This window comes from Thamnophis sirtalis, unplaced genomic scaffold (assembly GCF_051295495.1).
Source record: "Thamnophis sirtalis isolate CommonGarterSnake01/CBP01778 unplaced genomic scaffold, rThaSir2_p1.2 scaffold_2, whole genome shotgun sequence".
Classification (NCBI taxonomy): Eukaryota; Metazoa; Chordata; class Lepidosauria; order Squamata; family Natricidae; genus Thamnophis; species Thamnophis sirtalis.
Window position 1 is genome coordinate 159,159,129 of NW_028261382.1, and position 27,547 is coordinate 159,186,675.

Genomic DNA, 27,547 nt, shown 5'->3' on the forward strand with positions numbered 1-27,547 from the left:
TACTCAATTCAGTGAAGCTCAAATTCATTGAGATATGGATCAATTCAATGAAAATAATGCTGGGCTTCAACTCTAGCTGATTCATTGGATTTTGGTCAGTTGTATGCTTTAGATTATGCTATAATGAAATCATTGCAATCCTTTTTTCCATTCGGGGTATCCATCTACATATATATGTAGAGGCACAAGCACAGCAGACATATACTTCTTTCCTTGCTCCCCAACATTGTATGTTCCATTGGACTCCCCTTTAATAATCAGACAGCGTGGTATTTATACGGAAAATCTACATTATATTGCACAGAGTTGATGTAGCATCTGGAAGACACAAGATAAGTAAAAGCTAGTAATAACTTATTTCTGATGGACTGCAATGTTATTAATCAATGCTTTATGATAGAAGAAAATCCCTTGTCCTTGGAGAACTTTTTGCTTAATTGTACATTTCTTCAAAATGCAAAGTTTTCCTGATCTTGACAGAATTCACATCCCCTGATATTCATATGGAGAAGGCTTTGATAATTTGGATGAGAGATTCTTGGGTTTAATCAAAATTTCAAGATCTCTCTTTAAAACCAGTATCATTCCGGATTGCCTAATTATTTGGTAATTTTCAGTCACCCTAAGAACTTGTTATGAGCTTTCTATACACTCTTGAAATAAGTAAATAAAACCTGTCAGAAACTAATATAGGCTTAATTTTAATTTGTGAGCCACAGTTTCATTTGCTTTTTTATATATTCTGTATGCTAATTGTTTTGTGGTATAACTACCATGTGAGCTATAGTGATCAGAAATATGGATTACAGGTTTTTTTTCAGACAGATTCAGGGTTTCTTCTGTGGAATATAAAATGATGTAGAAAGGATTCCTCAAACGTCCATCTTTTAATTAGGAGAGGGGTTTATTTTGTACATTCTTATACAAAAGCTATTTTTTCTGATAGCAGAATGACCCAGGCTTTCTTCCCTGCAGTTTCAAGAATGAAGCATGCAATCTTATGCATACTTATTTGGATTTAATTAAGCCCACTGAATGAATGGGATTTACTTTTGAGCAAATGTTTTTTATTGGGTACGGCAATTATTACTAGCATAACTGTAGAGGTAAAACTCCTCAATATTACATCGCACACTCCAAGAGTCTAAAGGTGAAATTCTGACAATAATTTATTTAAATAAACTATTCTAAACCTAAAAGGACTTCAGAATATAAAGCAGTGGCTTGAGGCCTTATAGGTATGTTGGAATTTAGCTCCCATAATGGTGTCGAACCTCCACATCTCTGAAGGACACCATCCTGGAAAAGTTGTTTCAAAATTGCTTGCTAGGGCATTTTATCCTCTTTTAATGACAAGCGAATTTATCAGCAAATGACTATCAATGACATTTGCATCCAAATCCCAGCAATGAAAATAGAGGAGCATTGCTATGGACTGGTCTGTTTTATATAGAAATCTCCTCATATCAATGTGAGAAAAAAAGTAAGCACCCTTTCCCTTATCTACGTTTGTGTCTCTGCTGGTGTGTAAAATCATCCTCAGTTTTCCAAGTCTGATCAACTGCCCAAAAGACATTTCCCAGAGCCATAGTCCAGATTGAGGTGGGAAGAAGTGACTCGCTAGGCCCACAAGCTTTTTTTGGGGGGGGGGGAGAAAGCGCGAGGGGAGGAGAGTGGGTGGGTGAGAAAGAGAGAGAAAGAGAAAAAGAAAAAGAAGAAATAAAAAGGAAAGATGCGCTCGGGCATGAAGAGCAAGGCTGACATTTTCCTAGCCACCCTCCTCGGAGGGCGAGATGCGCCTTAGTAGGAAAGACGACGAAAAAAGGAGGAAGCGTGCGGGAAGCCCTCCTCCTCCTCCCTCCCCCCATTTTCTCCTTCGCGCTGGAGGGAAGCTGGTGCGGCGGGAGCAGCTCCAGAGCCTCTAGGTGCCGGAGGAGCGACGCTGGCTGCGGAGGGAGTGGGGGGGAGCTGCAGGAAGAGCCGGGGAAGCGGCTTCTTCTTCTGCGCTTCAGGCAATGATGGCGCGGCGAATGCCTCCTCCCGCTTGGTAGCGTTTGAAACCGCTGAGGTCCAAGGCAAGCCGCTCGTTTCGTTTAGGGCGGCCGGGAAGGTTCCTGAGCGCTGAGCGCGGCGCCCCGCAGGCGGAGTGGGCGGGCTGCGCTGGGCCGGTGTGTGCCCGGCGCGCGCCAGAGGTCCTGCACAGCCGCCGCCGCCGCCTGGATGCCAGAGGCTCCCCGGGAGCCGGCGGCCAAGGGCACTCAGCGGCAGCTGGAGGAGGAAGAAGACGAAGAGGAGGAGGAGGAAGAAGAAGAGGGCGACGATCCCGGGCGCGGAGCGGGGGGCCTTTCCGGGGCAACCTGGTCCTGGCCATGGCCTCCAACTTTAACGATATAGTCAAGCAAGGCTACGTGAAAATCCGCAGCAGGAAGCTCGGGGTGAGTGAGAACGGGGAGCCGAGCGCTTTGTTTCTCCTCCCCCCCCCTTCCCCGCCGTCATCTCCCGGGCTGGGTGGCGGAGGTGGAAAGACAGGCAGTCTTCGGAGCTAAAGGGACGTTGGGTCTGGCTTGCCGAGAGGGGTGGTCAGGGTGGTCAGGTGCGGGGGGCCAGGGCTCGCGCTTTGCCTCGGCTTCCCCGATCGCTTGCCTCGGAGCTGCCCGCTCTTGACTTCGGCGTGCCTGGGGTTTTTTTTCCTTTCTTTCTTTTTCCTCCGTGCATAGCGCGCCTGCCTTGCCCGCTTCCCGCGAGGAAGGCAGCTCGCAGTGTTGGCATCTCGGGAGGCGTGAAGGCAGGCATCGGGGTTTGCTCGGGGAGAAAGCCCCGCGAATGTCAAGTCGGAATTGATCTCGACCAAAATGTGGCTAGGACCGCGGCTGGCATTAGATGCCGCTGGGCTGTGCTTTGACTAGAAATCTGACTGAATTCATCCGGGAGGATTGTCCTTTTCACTCGACCTGGGTTTTTTCTGGGAGGTGGGTGGAAGATTTTTTTTGCGTGGCGAGATTGAGTGGAGTCGTCCACGTATTTAAACTTCCTTTTTCTCTCTGTGTATCTTTAAAAAAGGCAACCCTTTTAGGCTGAAATCCTAAATGATTTTGACCAGTGAATAAATCCCCGCAGAAGATAATGAGGTTTCAGGAGAAAGATTGTATAGGACTGAGCAGTGGGGGAATGGGAAGCAGAGAGACTCCCCTGATGTTTCCCTCTCTGGTTCCGATAGCAGCGATTAACAGGTTGGAGTGTGACTGGGTCAAAGGTCAGGACTTTGTTATAAACTTTGTGCAGAAACATTTCCTCCTCTTCCTCCTCCTCCTCCACCCACCAGGAGAAAGCTTGACAGAGCTGATGAGATTTCAACTTGAACAAGTCCAGTGAGAAGGCAAGCGGGAAAAATGCACAAAAATGCAAAAATGCACAAAAGGTCTCCTGGGTGGAGCTGTCTGATACTGGATTGATAGGACAACAGGGGAACCCCAGTTAGCTAAGGCTCTCTGCAGGTGGCAGCACCTGGCTGACCTTGGAAAAGCTTAGAAGATAAGCAGGGTTGAATCTACTTATGCTTTGAATGAAAATCCACTAGACAATACCTGGATTCTACCCTGGAAAAAATTTAAAAACATGGGAGGAAGCACAGCAAATCTCTTTTTTTTGTTGCCAAAAATTTACTGTCTCTGTATGTAGTTGGCAGAGGTAGAATGCAACTTAAGACTTTTACTTTTACTCAGGTAGCTAAGGCTCAACACCACTGGTGGAAAATATGCAGATTCATTGCACAGGGCAGATGGTCTAGGAATTGGCAGGTGGCAGTTGCTTTCTCTTCACTTCAGCTGAAAGATTGTATAGGCTTGCAAAAGGAAGATTTATGGCTTTAAAGAAAACATTACTGTCACTTAGAATGATGATAAGTAATGAAAAGGGATTCACCTAATTTTTGGCACTATCCTCTGCTTCTGAATTTGGCTGGCTATCAGGAGTCAAAAAAAAGCTGTAGCTCTTACTGAATGCTGTCATCATACTTACCCAGAATAGAAAGTTCTTTAGGAATTTGTTAGGAAATATGGCTGTTCTGAGAGTATTTGACAGGTTGACAGCAAATAGTATACAAAGTCTTGTGTATAACCAGATGGAGATATTTGCTCTTGTTGAACGTTATAAGAATTTTATCCCACTAAAAGTCAAATAAATGTTTATTTATTATTGTAACCTGACCAATTACTAGATGTTTTAAATGATAAAAGATATAATACAATCAATAAATTCAATTTTCAATTTAAAAAGTGTTATGATTCCTGGGGAATTATTGTTTGCTTTTCATAGTTATCTGCTGCTTGCTGTGAACTGAATAGTTTACATCGTACTTGTCAAACAATATCAGAAACAGATTGTCTACAATTAGTTGCTCTATACATACTTGAAAACACTATACATAATTGAAAAAGTGAGTACAAAAATGCTGCTGATTATCATGATGTATTTGTATTTATTTTAATGATAATCAAGGTTATTTCTTTGTTTGGAAAGAGTGTTCTTTTTCAAATCACAACATGTTAAATTCTTTTACATCCCTTAACCTCCTCATATCTTTAATGTGAAAAAGGTAATAAGCATTTTTAAGGAGTGGTCTAAAATTATGCTTCTTGCTTATCAGACTAACAAATTTTAAAGATAGGCCACAGCTATTCAAAATGACAGTTCTTTTATTTATTTAAGTTTGAAAAATAAATATAGCTGCCATAAAAACAGAATAAGTAGTTACATATACCTGTTTATCCATAACCATCATATTATTTGGTTTTGCAAACTATTCAGAACCATATACTGTATTTTTCAGAGTATAAGACACACCTTTTTCCCCCTTAAAAGAGTGTGGAAATGTTGGCGCATCTTATACACTGAATACCGCCATTTTTGGCCTTCCAAAGCCCCACCCCTGCATCCCATTTTTGTGAAAAATGGGCCATTTTTTACCAAAATGGTGTTTTTGCCTTCACCCACCTCCCAGCAGCACTCTGGAGGCTTCAGCAGGGCTGGGGGAAGGAAAAATGCCCCCGTTTTGGTGAAAAATGGGGGTGTTTTTGCCTTACCCCAGCCTTTCTAAAGCCTCTAGAGTGCTGCTGGGGGCTGGGAAAGACAAAAACTTTTTTTTCTTACTTACCTCTTTAAAATCTTGGTGCGCCTTATCCACCGGTGCGTCTTAAAGTCCGAAAAATACGGTACTACTTCATACATTTTGTTCTTTAAGCTTATCGTCTCTCTATTTTTTCATGATCTCATCAACTTCATCCAACCAATAATTGTGTCAGTTATCCCTGACTTTATTTATTTGTTTTCTCGTTCAGTCTTCATTAATTCTTTTTATATAAACATAAGTACCCAATCCATATTCATTCAGTACCTAGTCATTTTTGACCCTTCCAATTAAAGTTTTTAAATTTGAAGATATAACTCTATCATTTTTTTAAAAAATCTCTCAAAATTGATGTAAATATTACTTAAAGACAAAACAATTTATAGGCTAAACAAATGCCTAAATATTTAATTAGAGATTTTTTTCATGCTAATATATTTGAATTGTTTTCAACAGATAACATTTTGTATGGAAAAGACAACTTTCTAGACTAGTGCTGGCGAATCTTTTCAGCACCGAGTGCCGAAACGGGAGTGTGCGTGCATGCCAGAAATTGGAAGAGCAGCCATCCAGTGTGCATGCACATGCCAGGAAGATGATCTTCTGGTTTCCAGTGTGTGCATGCACACTGGCTGCCTGGTCTTCTGGTTTCTGGTGTGCAGGGGTGCACAAAGACCATGGCCAGTGTGCATTTATGCGCCAGAAACCGGAAGATAATCTTCCTGGCATGCACATTCGCACCGAGCTGCTGCTCTTCCTGTTTCTGGCCCTCCCACGTATGCGAAGACCAGCTGGTGGTGTGCCGGAACACAGAAGAGCAATGCATGATGGCTTGTGTTCCTGGAGAGATGGCTCTGTATGCCACTTCTGGCACGCATGCCATAGGTTTGCCATCACGGTTATTGATTTATCTTTTTAACCTGCTGTATTATCTAACTTGGTTTATCTAATCTGGTTTTTAGCATGATGGTTAGCAAAGAATTCTTCAACATTGGAAAGATAGTACAACATCAGATTGGACATATAGGATTGCCACTAAGTCCAATAATGACATAGGAGTTATTTAGAAAGGGGTTTTGTCATGCTCCATGTAATGCAATATATTTTTCCTTGTTTCTGTGACTTTAGCATGGGAAATGACTAATGTCAAATACTTTTCCATCCCTACACCATTGATATAGAGCAGTGATATGTACACTGATGCTTTCCATATTTTTGCTGAATTCATTCGGTCCCTTTCCATGTAAGCTGAAGTTGATAGTCATTGATCTAAAACAAAACAACTGACCAACACCTGATCACTTATCAGTGATTCCATTTCTTTCTATAATACATATTTTCATTTTAAGATGATGTAAGTGAATTTTAAACATTCAATGATAATGGCTACGATGTTATGAAATGTTACTTCCTTTTGAAAAACAATAGATAAATGGATTTTTGTCACAAGATCTGGTGTACAGAATTAATATGTTAATTAGATTTTGCTAAAAATTGCCAATTATATTACCAAATTGGAGTTGGAACACATTTAATAATCTCAATGATCAGCATGTATTGGTCTGTTGTACTTTATAGTTTTGATTGTTCATGTTGATCTGTACAACATTGTTGGCTGGATTCACTTGCCCTGATAAAATTATTGACCTAAGTGATCCACTCTTTAGTATCTCTTTAATGTCTATTGTTATGCCACAATAAAGCCTCCACTAGTTTTAGGCCTTAAGATGTTTCTGGAAATGCATATGGTTTGATGTGGTTGAACTAGACAACCTGTTATGTTTAATAAATTCACCAAAGAAAGAAAAATTATATATATGAAGAAAAACTACACATAGTAGACCACTACATATACTTGGGCAATGGATCTCCATAGACGGTGATACAATAAAGGAAATTGAACGGCATGTTAAATGTGGTTGGTAGGCATTTGGCAAGCTAAGCATAATTTTCAAGAACAACCTCCCTCCATGCCTGATGAGAAAAGTTTTCAATCAGTGTGCGCTACTTGCTCTAATATATACTAGTGAAATATGGACACTAACCTCACAATCAATACAAAAACTACGAGTTGGTAAAGAGCCATGGAAAGATACATGCTCAGCACTACAAGGCAAGATAGAAAAATCTGCACATGAATTAGAGAACAAACAAAAGCATAGAATATCACCAAGAGAGTAAAAGAATTTCAATGGAAATGGGCTGATCACATCGCAAGGAGGAGGAGGAGGAAGAGGATTATTCCCCTATGGAAAAGGAAAAGTGACAAAAGGAAATATGATAATACAAGAGGATTTGTTTGTAAATATGCCTAGGATTTTTGGGGGCAAAAATGACAACAAACCAAAGTTAGGAAGTATAGTGTACTTTTTTGTCAGGGTAGGTTGATGATTTTTTTTTATTATTCACCTGGTTATTGAGATTGGGGTATCATTCAAGAAGAAGAAGAAACAACAGAAACAGAAATAACAAGGGAAGGCAAAAAAAGTGGTGGCAGTAGGAGCACCTTCTGACTTCCTGCTGGCTTCCCCATTGGAAGTTAGGGGTCCCAGATTTTGAATGTATTCTATAAGTTAGCCCATTTAAGGTACCTTGATTCAAAATTTGTTGCCCCACATTGCACCATTTTACCCAGTTAAAGGCCATGACATTGAGAATTATAATAGCATATAAAGTCTATATTCTATATTTTTGGAATATAACTATAACATCTGGAATTTTCATTTCTGCCTTGAGTTAGATAAAACTTTCACTGTTTTCATAATCTGCATTGGGAAGAGAGCTGTGTAGTTAAAATTGTTATTATCTCAAGGAATTACGGTATATGTACTTAATATATTACATGAATGCATTTCCCTTTCAAGAGAGGTAAGGGGGAGGCCTGAGAAATTTCAAATTGTTCTGTAAGCGACTGAAAGCTTATCATACTGATAGCATATATTATCTCTGCTTGGGTGTGCTTTTCTTTGCAAAAAGGGAGTTCAAGACTAAGGCAAATCTAATGCAAACTGACCTTTGAAACATGTTTTCTTGACATGTCCTTTACTTCTGAATAAAAGCATTAACCTTGCTGGAATCCCTGCTACAGAATCTTCAATATTTTTGTTATGGGATGTATGTTTTTGTTTTTAAGATAACAGCTTAATTTGGGGGGGGGGGGGAAGCTGTATTTTGGAACCTGTGTTGCAAAAGGGAAGAAGTGCTAAAACTCATAGTCATGCCGTTTGAAACAAGGCTGGCTCATTGTATTACAGAAATGTTCTTATTTTCTTTTATTTGCCAGAAAGCCAGCATGGAATGTGAAGATAGGGTTAGCGTAGGTGAAGGTTAGCTTAGTTGAAGTTCTAAGTAAGTTGAATTTTCATGTCTCCCTAAAGATGACAGAATGACCTATAAGGTTTTACCCTGAAAGGCAGGAGCCTGGGTCAGAGCATGAAAAATGAGAAAATTTGGGAGAGAAAATGTTTATTATTATTTTATTGGCTGCATTCTAATAATAAAATACTAATATTATTATAGTAGTACTAATAACAACTACAGGTAGTTCTTAACATAGGACCACCATTCAGCCCAAAATTTATGTTGCTAAGTGAGACCGTTGTGTAGTGAGTTTTGCCCCATTTTCTCTTACCACAGTTGTTAAGTGAATCACTGCAGTTAATAAATTATTAACAGGGTTGTTAAGTGAATCTGGCTTTCCCCATTGATTTTGCTTGTCAAAAGACCACAAAAGGTGATCACATAACCTTGGGACACTGCAACTATCATAAATATGAACCAGTTGCCTAACATCCTAATTTTGATCATGTGACCATGGGGACGCTGCAATGTCATATGTGTGAAAAATGGTCCTAAGTCACTTTTTTCAGGGATGTTGTAACTTTGAATGGTCACTAAGTGAACTGTTGTAAGTCGATGACTATCTGTACTTGTATGAAACTTTGAGTACTGGGAAGCATTTGTATTAAAATTCAAGATTTATATGTACAAGTACTATTAGGAATATATGTCATTGAATTTTCAGTCAAGTTTTTATATTTCATAGATGCATGCCACTGATTTTAAGCCAATTTTAAAGTGGTTAAAATATCATTTAGAAGGAGGTGTATTCATTATAATGTAAGCTGATCGAATAACTAATTGAAGTGCTTTTGTTGGCAAAAGCCATGATGGAGTATAAAATATTTGTCCCACTTTAAATATCTATTTTCAAATGAAAAATTACTGTGATGTGGAACATTATTTTTATTTTCAGTATTTAATGTCTTTACGAGCAAGAAAACAAAAGTACCATTGATTTGACTCCAAATCAACTCATTTATATTTAAAGCTGGCTGATTACTTCCAATGTCATTTTAATCATAAAATACGTAAAAGTCACTCATATTTCTTCCCCCCTCCTCCCAAATATGCTATAATTTTTAAAAGAAGATCTCTGACTTTCATTTTGGAATATGATTTGCTGATGGGATTGTATATCTTTTAACAGAAGCAAATTAAGCAATATTTGCTTTCTCTTCCCTTTCAACAGAATAAGTTGGTTGATTGATTATATGCCATCAAATCGGTATTGACTCTTAGTGACCATAGTAACTAAGTGAATAGGTTTTCTCAAGTAGGATAAAAATTGATATTAAAATAGCTTGAATGAAAGTAAGAAATATCTGGTTGCAATACTGGCTTAAAATATATCCATAGCTGCAGCAAAAGAAATCACTGCAGAATCTGTCTTGTATATTTGGAAAACTTATTTGTAAATCAGCATAGTATTTTCTGTTGTAACTGGGAGAAGTTATCTGAGATCTTGGCACATTATTAGCTATCTGATCTGGAGATGTTAGCAATCAACAATTTTGTCTGTGTTGCAACAAATGGTAGTAAGTTATAATGTAGTTAACTGGAGTTTCTTTAATAAATCATATTCGAGTAATATATATATATATATATATATATATATATATATATATATATATATATATATATATATATATAACATATATATATATATATATAACATATATATATATATATATATAACATATATATATATATATATATATATGTTTTTGTCTGTGTGTGTGTTTGTGTGTGTGTGTGTTCAGCTATTCTGATAGCTGAAAATGCAAATGTTCTGGAAGTCTCGCAATGAAAATTAACAGCATTGTAAAAAAAATGGAGATAAGATTAAATATAAAACCAAACAAATATTAATGGCTACAGCAATCAGCTTTAGAATTGACAATGAAATAGTCAAGTGGTAAATAGTGTTTACTTTTTAGAATTATGTCAATATTAAAGGAAGCAACAGTCAAGAAATATGCAGCAAACTAGAAATTGATTGGACAGCAATTAAGGCGTTAGAAAAGATAATTCAAGTGTCACAATCTGTCTAAGAAGATCAAAATCATTCAGGCAGTGATTTTTCCTGTGACACTTTATGAAAAGTGAAAGTTGCATTTGAAGAAGCTGGATAGAGTATTGATCCTTTTCAATTTTGGTGTGGGAGAAGGCTTCTAAGAATACCACAGATCAAAGAAACAAATATATCAGTGAACAAATCAATTAAGAATTCAGTAAAGGATCAAATGATCAAAATTACCATGTTTTGGAAACATCATGTGACACTTTAGCTCTCTGGAGAAGCACATAATGCTGGGAAGATTGAAGAAAAGGGAAGAGGATAGCCAGCAGTACAGAAGGGCAATGGGCTTATCTTGATATGAATATTATTCTTAAATAAGTTCTTCATAGTTTTATTCTGTTTCTCTTTAGCTTCAAAAAGATTATGGAGTGTCAGTAAGTCAGAATCCAACTAAGTATCTTTAATATTAACTAAGAGTTAATACTGTTTTTGATTGCACTAATTAATCTTCAGTCACACTTCATACTAATATGTAACCAGGATAAACTGCAATTCTCATGCAACATGTAACACACTATTTGTGGTTACCCTCATCCTGAAACAGGATTGCTGAAATTCAGTAATTAAAAGCCAATTCTAGGGATATGATGCATGATGCAGGATATGATGCATGATATTATTTATCAGCACAAATACAACAAAATGTAACAAAAAGGCAACAGTAAAAATATTGGGTTTCTGTCTGGAGGGTCTCTTGTGACGAGCCGAAGGACAGAGAATGGAAGTAGTGATCTTCCTCCCATATTTGGGCATACCGGGGGTTGTAAAAAAAAAACAACTTATATATATATAAAGTCACAACCCCTGGTATGCCCCAATTATGGGAGGAAGCTAACTGCTTCCATTCTCTGTCCGTCGGCTCGTCACAAGAGAAGACCATCCAGACAGAAAGCCCAGTATTTTACTGTTGCCTTTGTTACATTTGTGTACATACATACATACATAGACACACAGACACACACACACACAAACAAACAAACAAACAAACAATGGGAAGCTTCTAAAAGATAAATCCCTTCCATTTCAGTTTTAGCCTCCACAAATATTGCCTGAGATTGTGCCATGAAAAGTGGCATTTTTCAGTCAAAGCCTAGTGTGTGAACTCAGTCATGAGGTTAATTGAACACTGTCACTATCTAGCTGGAACACAAATCTGACTAAATAGCTAACTTTTCTGTGGGCGTAGTCATTTAAGAATATAGACAGAAAAAGTTGCATGGATGTAGTAACATGTCTTCCTTCTGGTAAACTAGGCAAACATTTAACCAGATAAGCTAAATGAAAATATATTTGACTGAATGTGCAACAATAATGTAGTTTTGAGTTAAATTGTCCTGATAAAATTTGGTTTTGCTTAAAGGCAGAGCTTGTGATATCTTGTACCAATGCCCTGAGCACGAATTAAATTACTGTCAATCAAGAAATATATTTTTATCACCTTGTATTATAAGCCTAAATGATACATAACACTATATTGATGGATTAATCAATCATCTATTTTTGGATCACGTATTATGTACTATTTATGAACATAAATATTACATGGAGTTGCAAATATCTCTCACAAGAAAAGTAATATTTCATTGCCATGTGATAATTTTTAAATATTTTGCATTTCCTTTCTTAGAAACTGGCATGTTTACATGTTAATCATGTGATTTTATTTTAAAGTTTCAAAATTCTGAGCATGTATGCATGCATCTGTATTGTACACACATCTATATGTACATATTGTGTTTCATTTATTATATTTCAACTGGCATTTATGTATTGGTGTTTTAAATATTTGGTTATGTAACCTAACTAGTATTCTCAAGATTTTAATTGAATACATTTATAAGCAAGTCCTGTAAAAATAATTGTATTGGCCTCCAATAATAATTAGCTTCAAATGAAATTATTAGCATTTTTCATAAATATTTTTTATTTTTGCCATATTAACATAATTTCAATAATTGGGTTTTTTCACAGCAACTGTTTCAAAAACAAAAATAAAAGAGCCAAGGAATGTTTTTGTTTGTAGTGGAACAGCTGAACATTATATGGTACCAAGCAGTCACAGTATGTTTTAACCCTGCCCTAGATGGACCCAATCTTTGAGCAAATGCTTTAGATATATCTTGGCTGGAGCTATATCGAGCTGTGATTGCCTTATCATTGTTTTTTAACAGTCTTCTGATACAGATGGTAGCTACTGTATTATGAGTATTATGAGCTTGCATGTCTTGCCTTTGGAGCTGCCCATCAGCTACATAAAACTTCTCACATATCAATGGTATTTCAGCAATATCACATGACAGTATTACTCTTCCAACATCTGTTCTTTTCTCAGGAAAATAATTTAACCAGTGTTAAATAGACAGCCCTCTCCAGTGTGTCAACATTAATTATGCTTGCATGCTTTTATCAAAAACTGTGGCTTTTGTTAGTATGGTTTGCTAGCTCAGAGTGGATGTTACACTATTACAGCTAGAAATGGAAATACAAATATTATACTACAGATTTGTTACATAAGAGGTATCATCATCATCATCATCATCATCATCATCATCATCATCATCATCATCATCATCATCGTTTTAGCCATTGTCTATCCACTGCAAGATGAAGGCCTCGTCTACATGTTTCCAACCAATACAGTCCTGAGCTTTCCTTTGCAAATTGGGCCCACAATATTTGCTGATGTCATCAATCCATCTTGCTTTAGGTCTCTTTTGTGGACACTTTTTATCAAATGGACTCCATAAGAGGTATATAAGTTCAGAGGTCATGACTCCACTAAGAGACTTTTCTTCCTTTGAAGTGTTTCTATGATGGGTTAAGGGAAGGTGAATTATGAAATAGCATTGTACTCAGGTTCTGCCTCCTTTGTAATGTGTATTATGATATCACATATAAAACGAGCTGACGGTATGCATTTGGGGATTTTGACAAACCACATCAAGGTGGTTGGGTTTATATATTTGTCAGGCCGAAATGAAACGAATTGTGTTACATCTTAATGTAATGCATAAACATGGGGGTACTAATTTCTTCCATCTTTCTTTCAAAACTAGAACTGTTCTCAGATGGTTTACTGTCAGATTTTGATGAACGATCTTAAGGACATCAGGGATTGAAAAGAAGATTTGAAATTTTGTTTAAGTAATTCTGGTTTTGTTTTTTTATAATTCATATAATAATAATGATGATGATGATGATGATGATGATGATGATTATAGTCATTCTTATAATAATAAGAATCATTATGTGACCCAAAGTACAGAAAAATTGTTGTAGGCTGTGAAAACAGAGAACAGCATAAAAACAATAGAAATAAAGGCAGAATATAAGGAAAAACAGCTGGATGACAGATTAAATAGATGGAAAACCAAAGCTTTGCATGGACAGTACTTACATTGAAGGAAAATGTGATGAGAACTTGACATGTACATGGCTTAAGATGGGAACTGTCAAGACATAAACAGAAGGTTTAATACTTGTTGCTCAAGAGCAAGCACTACAAACTAATGCCATGAAAGCGAAGATACAAAAATCCACTGACAACCCAAACTGCCGATTTTTAATAACAAAGTCGAAACTATTTCACATTTAATATGTGAATGCAGCAAAATCGCACAAACTGATTACAAAGCTAGACATGATCGAGTTGCTAAATTAATTCACTGTCATTATGTAAAAAATATGATTTGCTTGTATCCAGAAAGTCATGGAAACATAAAGTGGAAAACGTTATCAAAAATGAGAAGGTGAAGATCTTGTGGGACTTTCGAATACAAATGGATCGTCATTTGGAGCACAACATGCCAGATATCACGGTTGTAGAGGGCCAAAGTGTACAGTTTATTGATATCGCTGCTCCTGGAGATGCCAGAGTCAAAGAAAAAGAACTAGAAAAAATCATGAAATATCGCGACCTGGCCATCGAAACTACATGGCTATAGATGAAGCATGCAACAGTAATACCCATTGTCATGGGGGCACTTGGCACCATGTCCAAGAATTTTACAAGATACATCAACAAATTGCAGCTTCAGCAGAACTGCAAAAAACTGCGCTACTCGGTACATCTTATATTTTAAGAAGATACTTGGTTGATACCTAGGACGCTGGCAGTCAACCGTATCAACCATTAGCACCAGTCACTACTACTACTACTACTACTACTACTACTACTACTACTAGTAGTAGTAGTAGTAATATGTTGTTCTCAGAGCATAGCCTAGAATGGAAAGTTCCAACTGAACTCTTCTCCAGTTTTTGTGCTGTAAAGCTAGTAATTTTGCATGCACTAATTTACAAAGATATTTATGAGAAATATAAATCGGAATTAATTGCATCTGAAAAAAATACTGCACAAATGTTAGAATACAGTACAGTTCTGACTTAAGGAAATTCTTCAACTGGTTTGCTAGTTCATGGTACAGTTTCTTTGGGACTTAGTTGCCTAATCAAAAGAAAATCAATTAAGTCTTAAATTAAATGGATTAAATAGTAAAGTAATTAGAAGCCTTGGTTATTGCAAAGTGTTTCAGTTTAAGTTACTTTTAATAGTGTAAGTTTCTACTCATTTAAGGAGCAAAAATCTTCCCTTGGAATTTTTTTGCTGCTTCTATATTGGAAAGATCTGTGAAAAGCTTTTCATAGACGCCAGATTATTTCTACTCTGTGCACATCAAAGGCGTATTATGTGCATGCATAATTTTATTACCAAATCAACATTATTAATGTCTCAGGGTTGTACAGTGCAACACATAATGTAATTGTACTATGAAAATATTTTTGCCTAACAGTGTTTCAGCCAACTCCATAAAAGGAAGATAGCTACCTGTTTGCATTTTTTGTATTATGTATTTTATCTTCTAATGTATTTTGTTCTGTTTGTAGTAGATCTAGAGCCTGCAGATAATGGATGACTCTTAACTTAGTCATCTACAGACTAGTTAGCTACAACTCCTTTGTAATCGTATATTGCTCTGTTATTGTTACAGACAAGATAGGATTTGAGGAAGTGAGAGGTAGAAAATGGATGTCAGAAAGATCTTTGTTTCCCATTGAATCTTGTTTGGGGTCCTGAAAGTGGCAGAAAACTTTAGAAACACATGTTTTCTTAGTGAGCCTGAGTTTGAGAACTTAATCCAGTGAATTAAAGTAGGCAGGAATATACACTATAGTCAAAAATACTAGTGATATTTTACTTCTTTTCAGCATATATTTGTTAAGCAGTCAAAAATATGCTTCCACAGATGATGGTACAATAGTTTAGATGAAGCCAGGAACTATGATAATTGAAAACAGAAGGGAAGGGGAAAATTGCTTATTTTGAACTTTGATAAATCTTTCTTTTCTGTGGTTTTCATTCCAGTGAAAGTGATTTATTTTGCTTTCTGAAATAGCAGACAAGTTTAGGCCTGTTTCTCAGTTGGAATACTATATGTCAGGTAAATTAGTGATTACAAGTGAAAGGATCTGTAGGGTTAACAAAGGGGGGGAAACCATTAGAACTTTATATTGCTAGGGGATTTCTAAGACTACAGATATCATTTTGTGTCCCCTATTCCATTTCTGCAACATCTCAATAACAAAAGAATTTTAATGCGGTGAAAACCTACGTACCTTTTCTTCTGTAAAAATATATAAAAGTGTTAAGACACAGCAAACCAACATTAAACCGAAACTGTTATATCATTAGAAGAGAATATTTGTAATTTAGGATTAAACTTCAGGGTCCTTGATGAGTTTGGTTGTTTTCTTGCAGACATTTCATTACCAAACTAGGCAACATCATTAGTGCTAGTAGAGAATGGGGTTTGGTCTCATTTATATACAGTAGCTTGCCCTGTCAGTGTTGATGGGAGTTGTCTTGGTGGTTCTTTGATTGGGCTGTTGTTTAGTGTTAGCTTATTTGGCAGGTCTTTGATTAGGGTATTGTTTGTTTCTTGATTGTTGGTCTAATGTTAATTTTGGTGTCAATCTCTGCTTATCTGAATGTTGATTGCTGGCCGGGAGGTGTTTTGGTCTTTTTGTTTCTTTTATGGCTTTTTGATTATCTTTTTTGAACGGTATTTAGATATTGTTTATTGTGCCTGTTGGTAGCCAATTTATCAGAGTGCCAGACTTCCAGGAATTCTCTAGTGGGTTTTTTGGACCTAGCTTGGTTTAGGATGTGCATAGCTTCCCTTTTGAAACTATGGTTAAGTCTGTCCATATAATGTTCCATTAAAGACTTTTCACTATGTTCTCACTGGTAGCTGGATATTATGAATGACAAAGCATCTTATATCTATACACTGTTCCAGATCGTAATAAATTCATTTGCTTGTTTGTTAGCCTGATAAAGAATTTTAAGAAACACAAAATCACTGAGTTGAAATGCAAAATCCTATGTCTGTTATAATATCCTTTAAATTATTTGGATAATAACCTGATATTTGATAAAATCCTTATACTGATACTCCAGCTGCAAGTATGAGGCTATTTTGAATGTGTAATTAATAAAGTTTTATTCACAGTTGCAACTGCTGCTGAATGTGGCACTTCCTGCTTGCATGTGCACATTAATATTCATATCTCCAGTTAGCATTAAAAAAATATCTCAGGGTTGCCAGTCTTAAGTTGGTTCTTCTTCCCACCATTCATGTATTAATAATAAGGTAGTTTAAAGGAATCTGAGTTGCTTCATTATTTCCAAAATAAAAATACTTGAATATAGTTCAGCATTTAATTTCTGTCAAGAAAAAAATATATTAACAGCAAATAATTATATAGACCAAGTTTTTACAGATTTGAAATGTAGCATACTTTGATGAGAAGTATTTATTTTTCTATTGTCAGGATACAAACACCCAAATTTAAGCAGATGTGTTCTTCTGGTGATATCATAAGAAATTGCCTTTAAGCAAATTGTTGCTACAGTAAAAAAAATAAAATTAAGTTATTCACCATGTATAATTCTTTTTTGGAATTAATCACATGGCCAATATCAAATTGTTGCAATAACTATTATATATTTTTTATTTCTCTATTCTTGAAAAAAGTTTTGTTACTTGTTGCAGGATTAGTACTCTCAAAATTATGTCATCAGAAATAAAAATGTGTTCGTTTTCAAATGCTATGGTCCAGAATGCTTTTTTTTCCCTCTGAAATTTCATATTCAATTCAGAATACGATTATTATGCATCCCCGCTGTGAGGAACTAGCAAAGCCTAGGAAGCTGGAGGCAGAGCTTATTATTCTTGTACATAAAAATTCCAAGTTCCTAATTTCTCCAAGTTGAAAGAAGATGATCCAAACTTAAGGGGACCTTATCAAAGGGTCATTCTGCCTCATTGCCCCCTTTATCCATGAGCAATAGTATTTAACGTTGCTTTTGTTTGGTGAGATTTGCTATCTTTGAAGGTGTAGAGAACATGTAATTTATAATTTTCTAAGTATAGCAGTTAAAATACATCATATATTGCCTTAATCATATTTTGAAGAAATTAGTTCTAATTCTTCAGTTTGATTTATTGTATCCAGTATAATAGCCAAATCCATATTTTGAAGTGGAAAAATATATTCAGGTAGAAAACATGGCACTGTTTTTTTTCTAGAAAAAGGTCAGGTGGGTATTTTTTGATTGAAGGAGTCATAATTTCCCAGTATTGGGGAGGATGGGTATTTAAAAATATAGATTCTTAATGCTTATTTATACTAGCAAAGGGATTTCAAAACTTTTGGTATCATACTCCTTTTTAATAGCAATAGCAATAGCACTTAGACTATATATTACTTCATAGTGCTTTACAGGCCTCTCTAAACGGTTTACAGAGTCAGCATATTGCCCACAACAATCTGGGTCCTCATTTTACCGACCTTGCAAGGATGGAAAGCTGAGTCAACCTTGAGCCTGGTGAGATTCGATCTGCCAAACTGCTGGCAGCTGGTCATCAGCAGAAGTTTTTTAGATACCCTTAGCTCCCTCCCTTCCCCCATATCTATTAAATTCATCCATTATTTTGAACATGCCTTCACAGTATACCATAATTCCATTAATTTGTTCAATCCAGTCTTCACGTTGTTTCTCTCTGTTTCACCCATTCTTAGTAATTTCCCAGTTTTTTAGATCTTCATTTGAATATTACTTTGATGCATTTATGCTAAAAAAATAAAAATGAAAAGAAACCATATTCATTTTCCTATTCCTGCCACCTGTATTTTTCAGTTTGGGAATATTTCAAGTAGCCCTTCTTACCGATTCTGTGATTTCTGGATCATTTCCATAGTACATAATGTTTTTGTCAACCTCATGATGATTGTTGTTTTTAAAAGTTATCAAAGTATATTGATTTCCAGTGAGGGTGGAAATGGTTTCAAAACCATAGAATCGATTTTATAATATGTTTTTTTCCTCAACTTCTCCTTTGAGAAGATATGGAACTCTTTTTTCTGTCTCAATCCCTAGCACATTTTCTTTATCATCTACCACCACCATTTCCAACACCTTCAGCTGTTTCAACTAAGAGAGAGCTGGGGTTGAAATGTGAAATCTCAGTGTTCTTCATTACAAAGGGCATTATACTACTGTGGATTGATTTTTGGTGATAATGGTGAAGGCGCCAGGCTAGAATCCAGGAGACTGTAAGTTCTAGTCCTGCCTTAGACATCAATGCCAACTGATCACAGTCTCATCTCTTCTCATCACATAGAGTTGTGGGGCAGGAGGGGGAAGTTTAAATACGTTTTCTGCCTTCAGTCATTTATAAATATAATAAATAAAAGAATCTTTTAAAAAACATACAGTGTATGCTATGTGTCATACACATGCTATGGACATACATACACAGCTCAATGGTCTAGAAATGGAGATGAGCATTGCTCTCTAAAGTTGGCTAGGACCAGCAGAATAAAATGCATATGAACTCCTTTATCTTTACTTTTTAATATAATCAGAGGAATACAGAAATGAGAATATCTGATATGGAAAAGTAGTTGGAGGTTTTCCCATATCAGATAGATCTGTAAGGTTGGATTCTTGCTTTCTGAACAATTCTTCTGTTTAAAAAAGTGGTTTCAATGTGAATCCTGTTGGGATATGAAGTAAGATAAAAAAGGGCCATGTGATGAAGAACTTAAATATCTTCTGGGAACTAACCATCTGGGACATATCTGAAAGTGTGATTAAAACATCCTTAAAAACACCAAGTGGAGCCTCATTGAAAGAAAGTAAGTCCAAGAAAGTAACTGAAGACAGACTGGAAAAGATCAGGAAAAGAAGGATTATATCCTGAATTTAATCAGAAGCTTTGAGCATGGATCAAAATATGTGTTATATTTTAAAAAAGTAATTTCTCTGTTGCTCTTTAATTTTTTAAAATTGTAGTAGTATATAATATATAATATCTTAGAGAGATCATCAATGGTGCCTATTATTGTTGTGCCATTGCATTTTGAACCAGCTATAGTTTCCACATGATCTTCAGAGGTTGTCTCATGTTCTGCACATTGCAATAATCCAATCACAAGGATTTTGGGTTAGCATCTTAAATCAGAGACTTGGTGTTTATGAGTTGTTCTGGAAGGCAGGCTGCCTAAACCAGTCATTTTTTTCTTAACATTTTATCATTTAATGTCATCTTGTTTTCAAGAAACTGCAAATATTTTGGAAGCCAAGAATCCTGTATTTCAATATTGTTGCTATCTCTTTCTAGTTTGTAATTTAAGTTGGTCTTGAACTTTTAGTATTTTTAAAACATTTCATTCTGCCAAGTGTAAACAATTATTTGGTATTAGCAAGCAAATAAGCATTTATATGCCAAAAATATATCATCTATCCCTATTCTTACATAGAAATAAGCCAGTTGTTGCAGTGAGGTTCCTATTCAAGTATTTGTGCTTAGGGTTACAGATTTATTTAAATGTCTGTAATATTCCACAAAGAATATTAAGATTCTACTAGAATCATTTGAATATCATACCTAACCAGTAATATATGTTGACATATGATTATAAATAATCACCCAGTTATTTTTAAAAAGAGAATAGCAATAAGACCCAACCAGAAATAAGCCCTAGCATGATTTTTCAAGATGGTTGTAATTAATATAAACCCTACTCCCAAAATAAGACCCAGTTAAGGTCGTTAGCCAGATGGACACATTTAGGATTTTTAGGGAAAATAAGCTTAATATGTATTTTGGAGCAAAAATTAATATAAGAACTGGTCTTATTTTTATAAGAACTGGTCTTATTTGAGTAATTTTAAATTTTAGTTTTACTGAGTCTTAAAATAATTGAAAGTAGATTATTTGCTTAACCAGAGGAAGGTGAACCTGTAAGATAATGTATTGATTATCTAGGCCCTCCTCACCCTCAATTACAAAGAGAAGGACAATAGATTCCCGTTTGGATGCCTACTCAATCAAATAAAGATGCAAATTAGGATGGGACTTTGCTAAAACTGGTTGTCTCTGCTGCCTAGCATTTAAAACAAAACTTAAGTGCCATTCAATAAGTAGGGGAGGGAGAACAAATGATACACTTTTCTGTTTCTCCTTTATTCCCTCCATATCAAGCATCATCAGAATGGGAAAGCTTTCATAGACAGTCAGCAATGGGCCTCTGAACTGCATTTCCCCACTGCTAAGCTGTATTATTGTTGGAAGGATGCTGCCATTATGGGCTAAAGATGTAGATTTTAAAATTCTAAAATCGTTGAAATGACCTAAATCAAAATGCAGTGTCTAGATCTTTTAAAATCTAAAAACACTAATTAAGGGCGTGGAGAATGAACTGCCTTGAGGCTGTTGGAACAATAACTTCAGCTAATTTATTATCCCATTGCACCTTTAGTCTAGAAGAGGACAGCAGAGAGTTGTATTATAAAGCTAGACTTGCAGAGTTTTCTTTCTACTCCTTTCCACTTTCTGAAGATGTAAAAAAAAATTCCTTGTAACCTCTGAAATGAAACTAAATGAGACTAAAATGTTCCTATAACTACCTTTTATTGATTGCTGTACTATGGTCTGCCCACAAAGTTAATGTGAAAATTACATTACATTCCTCCAGTCATAAGATATAGAGTCTTGTCATATCAAGCTTACATTATAAGTCGCCTCTATATTGTTAAACACGTGGGTAAGGGTTTTAGTTCTTGTGTCATTATTGACAGCTCTTTAACAGTAGCCTTTGAGTGCATCTTACCATTTTTACAATTAATGTTATTTCTTCAAATATAAATTGCTGGAACTGGAAGAGGATATTCAGAACTTAGACAACCACTGTTTGGGGAATACACAAAAATGATTTTGTTTGAAATTGGTCATAAATTTTGACAATTGGGTTTGACACTAAAATGTTGCTGGTCATCACAGATACAAGTTATTGGAGAAGTCAAATAGAAATGAATAGACTATCATATTAAGGTATAGTTCACTTCATAACTTAACACATTAAGTTATAGTTCATTAGAATCATTTTTAGGGACCACAGCATAGTTTGGATTTTCACATACACAACAAACATCTATACTTTTTTAACTCATTCCCTCAGTGGTGGGTTTCAAATCCCGTTCCAACTGGTACAGTTGGAAAGGGGCTGACGGCATCCTCATGGATGCGCGCATGCATCTTAGTGCCTCTGCAACGCTACAGCTGCTCCACGGAGCATCGCACAGGCGCTGTATGCGCCATGCGCCTGCGTGGAAGCGCAGAAGTCTTTAAACACTGGTAAGGAGCTCAGGCGGGTGGGTGGGTCCTCTGAAGTACCGTACCGGAACAGTATCCGGTGCTCCGGACTGGCTCTGGTACGCACGTACTGGGGCGTACCGCCTACAACCTACCACTGCATTGCCCATTCTAATTTAATGAAACAAATGACAATCGAGAAGGTATAATTATATTCAACATGGCTTTACATAACTATAATTTATAAATAATGGTATATGACAATACAAATTGTGGTTTGCAAATAAGCCTCAGGTGAACAGTTTTAGAATTATAGGTTCATATATTAAAAGAATAGTGTGGTGTCTGTGTGAAACAAGCCCTTTATTCATCTTGTAGCTGAATTTTCAAAAGCTGTATAATGATTCGTTTCAGTCTGTTTGCTTTTCTATGCCACTCCTGCTGTTAACTGACTCAGCAGTTTACATACCCATAATCCATATACAAGATCAAAACAATAATAGCTATAGAAAAAAGCATAATAGTAGTAATACTTCAGATAGACATTTAGACTTGGGAAAAATCTATCTCATAACTTATCAGCCTCCAAGGCCTACTGACCTGCTGAAGCAGCTAGGTTTTAATGGCTTTTCTAAATCCCAGCAGGATTGGGAGGGGAGTGGGCAATCAGGATTCAGGAAAAATGCTGCTTCCAAGAAAAGGAAGTGGAATTAGGAAAACCTGATTGCAGTCCTCTCTGATGACATTCCCTGAGATAAGGAATAGGTGGATACTATGGATGATCTGAAGAGTTACTGGAAGAATAAAGAATATATCACTTAAATGCTACAATGGAAAAATGGCAGAGGTCTAATTACATTCATCAGGAATAGTTTCAATTGAAGAGAATATCTGTAGCTCAGAGTTGAATTGTGGAGCTTGTGGTACTCTGTGATAAATCATGAGGAATAGTTCTCATATATATAAAATATTGCACAGCAAGGCAAACTAAGAATATGGTTTTTGAAGAAAAAGAGAAACTTAAAAAAAGCTGTAGAATGATCCAAGTAGAAATGAGAAAAAAAATGGCAGATATGCAAACTATAGTATAAACATACTCAAGCAAGAATTTGCTTGGGTAAAGAAATGGAGGGAAGGGAAGGATACTAGAGTGCCTTTTGTTTTAATCTTACTTTTAAAAAATTCCAAATTTTTTATAACTCTTACTTATGTATGCCTGTGTTCTTTCCCTTCCCTTCCCTTTTTCTTCTTGTGTGCATGTTTTATTTAAACAAAAATGTTAAAAAATAAGAAATTACAATTAAAGATTATATAGCAGATTTTAATCCTGCTATAATATTTGTTTTATTGGAGAACCAGTTTGAACTAATGCTTAAGGCACTAGGTTAGAAACCAGCAGACTGTAAATTCTAATTCCCCTTTAGGCATGGAAGCAGTTGGGTGACTTTGGCCTAGTCAATCTCTCTCTCAGCCCCATGGCATCAGGATCCGGTGACAAATTGTCAGTTAATTCCTTTGTAAGCCATGGATCTAACACTTGGTTGATCCAGATAAGTACTCATTCGACTCTTGGTTGGGGAAAAAAATGGACTTGAATGAAAAACTTTAGGGGAAAAAATTGTTTTTTTACCCAGAAATGGAAGGATTTAAATATAGTCCATGATTGAAAAGAAAATGTATCTTCTCCATTGTTGGTGGAGATAGCATCCAGGAATGGGTTAACTTTGTCTGTACCCAATCGGACTGAGTCTGCATTTTTTCCAATATCCTGCTTTCCTCCACTGAGCCCTCCCAGCTTTAGACTCAGTCTCCCTTGGGACTGGATGTGAGTTTGTTTCTCTCCTCTTAGTTTTGTTCCAAAAGTGAGAACAAAGAGCTTGCTCCCTTTTATAGAATGCACGTTGAGTAGCCTTTTAGTATTCCTGGGCTCCGGAATGCAGCGATCCGTGGGGCAGTGGCTGCACCACTGAGGCAAGGGCTAATTCTTGCTCGCCACCGTCTGCCTTGTCAGCTGTGCTCCGTGTGGCTCCAAGGAGGTAATGGATGCGGCGCAGAGTGGCATAGCCCAGGATGGTTCCCAGAGCCTTCGTCCTTTTATTATAGCGCCATTTTGAGCCCCTCATCGAGCTGGCTGCCATTTTGGTTTTGGCTGCATTTGGCACAAATGTTGCAGGCGCTATTTTGGAGGACTCCTTTGCAGCAGAAGCCAAGCCTTCTTATTTAACAGGCCCATGAGAGCCTTGCAAGCTGGAAAGGGCCCAGGTGACCCTATACGAAACAGTTTGTGGAGCATTCACTTCCTTAGCTCACCATCCCTTGGTTTATCATTTTCTTTAGAGGGCTACTAGCCTTCCCTCACCACTCAGACATTGCTATCCAACATGGGTCTTAACCAAGGTGCTGCTCGCCCTCATGGGGGCTCCCTTTCAAACGCTTGAGGGACACATCTCTGCATTACCTTTCTCTTAAGGTAGCGTTCCTGGTGGCTATCACCTCCACCAGGAGAATTTCAGAGCTGGCTGCCCTGTTGGTAAGACAAGATTTGTGCATTTTTCACTCGGACAGAGTCATTTTGAGACTTGATCCTTTTTTCCAAGATTAACATCAAATTCCATCGCGCCTAGGAAATAATTCTACCAAACATTTGTCCGACACCTGTCCACCAACTAGAACGTCAGTGGTACACGCTGGATGTCCGGAGGGCCCTCCGGATCTGCCTCAGTCAAACATCTTCATTGAGATGCATGGCGGCGCTCTTTATCTCTTATCAGCCGACTTCCATGGGGCACAGGGCGACTCCTTCATCCTTGGGTCATTGGATCTGTGCCTGCATTGTGAAAGCATATGATCTGCAATCCCAGACACCTCCAGGTCACATCTTGGTCCGCTCTACCAGGACTGCAGCAACTTCAGTAGTTATGAAGCTATGCAGGCTTCACTTGAAGCGGTTTGTTGTGCGATCACCTGGACCTCGCCTTTTCCGTTTATCCACCATTACAAAATTGACAGTTATGCGGCTGCGGAGGCAGCAATTGGCAGGCGGGTTTTGCAAAGAGTTCACGAGGCGCAGGGGACTTCAGCCCAGACCTTGACCCACTCATAAGGACAGTCCAGGCTTTGGTATGTCCCATTCCTGGATGCTATCTCCATCAATAGTGGAGAATGGGCATTTGTTGTTACCTCAGATGCCCGTTCTCTGGACAGGTGGAGATAGCATCCAGCCCTGCCCTGAAGGCGGTCTGGTGTCAACGAGGAGAGACCGTTTTCATCACACGTCAGTCTGCAGTACCAACTTAGTCAAAAGCTGGAGAAGTGGAGAAAGAAGTATTGGAAAAAATACAGACTGAGTCCGATTTGGTACAGACAAAGTTAATGGGTTATTCCTGGATGCTATCTCCACCTGCCCAGAGAACGGGCATTTCAGGTAAGAACCAATGCCCATTTTCAGCAAAACAACAAGAATAAAAAGATACCAGAAGGTCTTTTACATTTATATTTATCTAAAATAATAGAATGTTTAATTTGTAAGCGCTCAAATTTTGTTTACATGAACAGAGGGACACTGCAGCAGTTATAAATGTGATTACTCAACATAAAGTTACCTCAAAACATTCACACTTTACAGGTGTGAAGCGAGGTCTACCTATAGATATCATGCCAGACTCTGTCTACCAAAGTAAGTGGTATTTCATTCTTTTACTTCAGATGCAGCTAGATCCAGTATTCAGGTCTTCTACCTAAATTTAATTTTCCAGTTAAGATATTATTTTTAAAGGTTTTTTAAATCAGTCTTCAGAAGTATTTATGTAAATTAGTGTATTATTTGCATTTTTCTCTACATGAATATTATGCTTTGTGAAAAGCATGCTGATTCCCATATATTTGACCAGCTCAAAAGCAGATTTAATTATATGCAAGCTTTTTTTAAAAGAAGGTTTTGGGTTTTTTTTTCAATATATTTTTATTATTTTTAAAACAATGCAGTACCGTGAAGTCGGAGTGACTATGCAGTCACATTATATACAGCTAGTCACAACTATTGACAGTTAGCCTACATAATACATTACCAATCCTTCTGTCCAATCACAGTATATACAGTTTGTTCCAGTCTTGTCACCTTGTCTTATACCAGTCATAAAATCTATTCCATACTTCAAAATATTCTGATTCCCCTTTATTTTTAAGTTCAAGGGTGAGCCTATCTGCTTCCGCACAGGCAACACTTTTCTGATTATATCTAGCTCTGATGGTTTATTTTCTTTTTTCCAATATTGTGCATAGGTTATGCGCGCCACAGTTAGTACATAATAATTAAATAAAGTGTATCTTTCTTAAACCCCTCTGGTATTATACCTAGGAGAAAAATTTCCGGTTTAAACAAGATTTGGTCTCCCCCCATTTGTTCTAACCATGATTGAATCATTTTCCAATAATTTTTTGCCTCATTGTACGTCCACCACATATGATAAAAAGTGCCTGGTTTTTTTTTACCCTTCCAACAATTTGGGTCCAGATTTTAAACATTTTGTGCTGGAGGGAGATGCCATCTGTAGAAAATCTTATAAAGGTTTTCTTTATACGCCGTAGCCATTGTTAATTTCTGATTAAGTATCCATAGTTTTTCCCACTTAGCCAATTCCACATTGTAACCAATTCTTTATATGTAACTATATTTTCCATATTAATTAAATTTGGATGTATGTATAATTCCATTGTAGATAGCCAAATGGGTATTTTGGTGTAGTGGTCATGTTTAGTTTGGTTCCATATTAATAACAGGGACTGTCTGATATAATGTCTACTGAAATATTTATGTACAGGTCCTTTTTCATACCAAAGGAAAGCATGCCATCCTACTTGGAGGTCATGGCCTTCCAATTTGAGTAATCTTTTATTTCTCAACATTATCCATTCTCTTAGCCATGTTAGAGTGGCTGCAGTATAATAAAGTTCCCAATCTGGTACGCCAAATCCTCCTTTTTCCTTAGTGTCTTGCATGCCCTGGAGTTTTATTCTTGGTTTTCTTCCCTGCCAAATAAATTTCAAAACCAGTTGATTCAAATCCTTAAAAAAACCTTTTTCTAATTTGATGGGAATATTCTGAAATAGTAAAAGAAATTTTGCTAATATGTTCATTTTTATGACTGCGAACCTACCCTACAGGAGACCTTCGGTTTACAAAAATCTTTCCAGAAACCACTCCAGACACCAAATCCAGCTGCTCTTCATAGAGATTCACGGAGCTCTTTGTTGAAGCAGCCATTCGTGCTGGCAGCTAGCCCCTCCCAAGGTTTTGGGTTTTTGATGCAATTACATTTGTCAGAGAGAAGATTAGTT

The 27,547-nt window shown here is 36.9% G+C and overlaps 1 protein-coding gene across 1 annotated transcript in view; it reads left to right on the forward strand.

The window, feature by feature from the left end:
* The first annotated feature begins 2,208 nt into the window (after nt 1-2,208).
* The window catches only part of DOK6 (docking protein 6), a 180,578-nt gene continuing 155,239 nt past the window's right edge, over nt 2,209-27,547 (forward strand). The window contains exon 1 of the mRNA XM_014064247.2: nt 2,209-2,435. Within this exon, the coding sequence (XP_013919722.1) occupies nt 2,370-2,435 (66 nt within the window). The 5' untranslated portion in view covers nt 2,209-2,369. The remainder of the gene's footprint in view (nt 2,436-27,547) is intronic.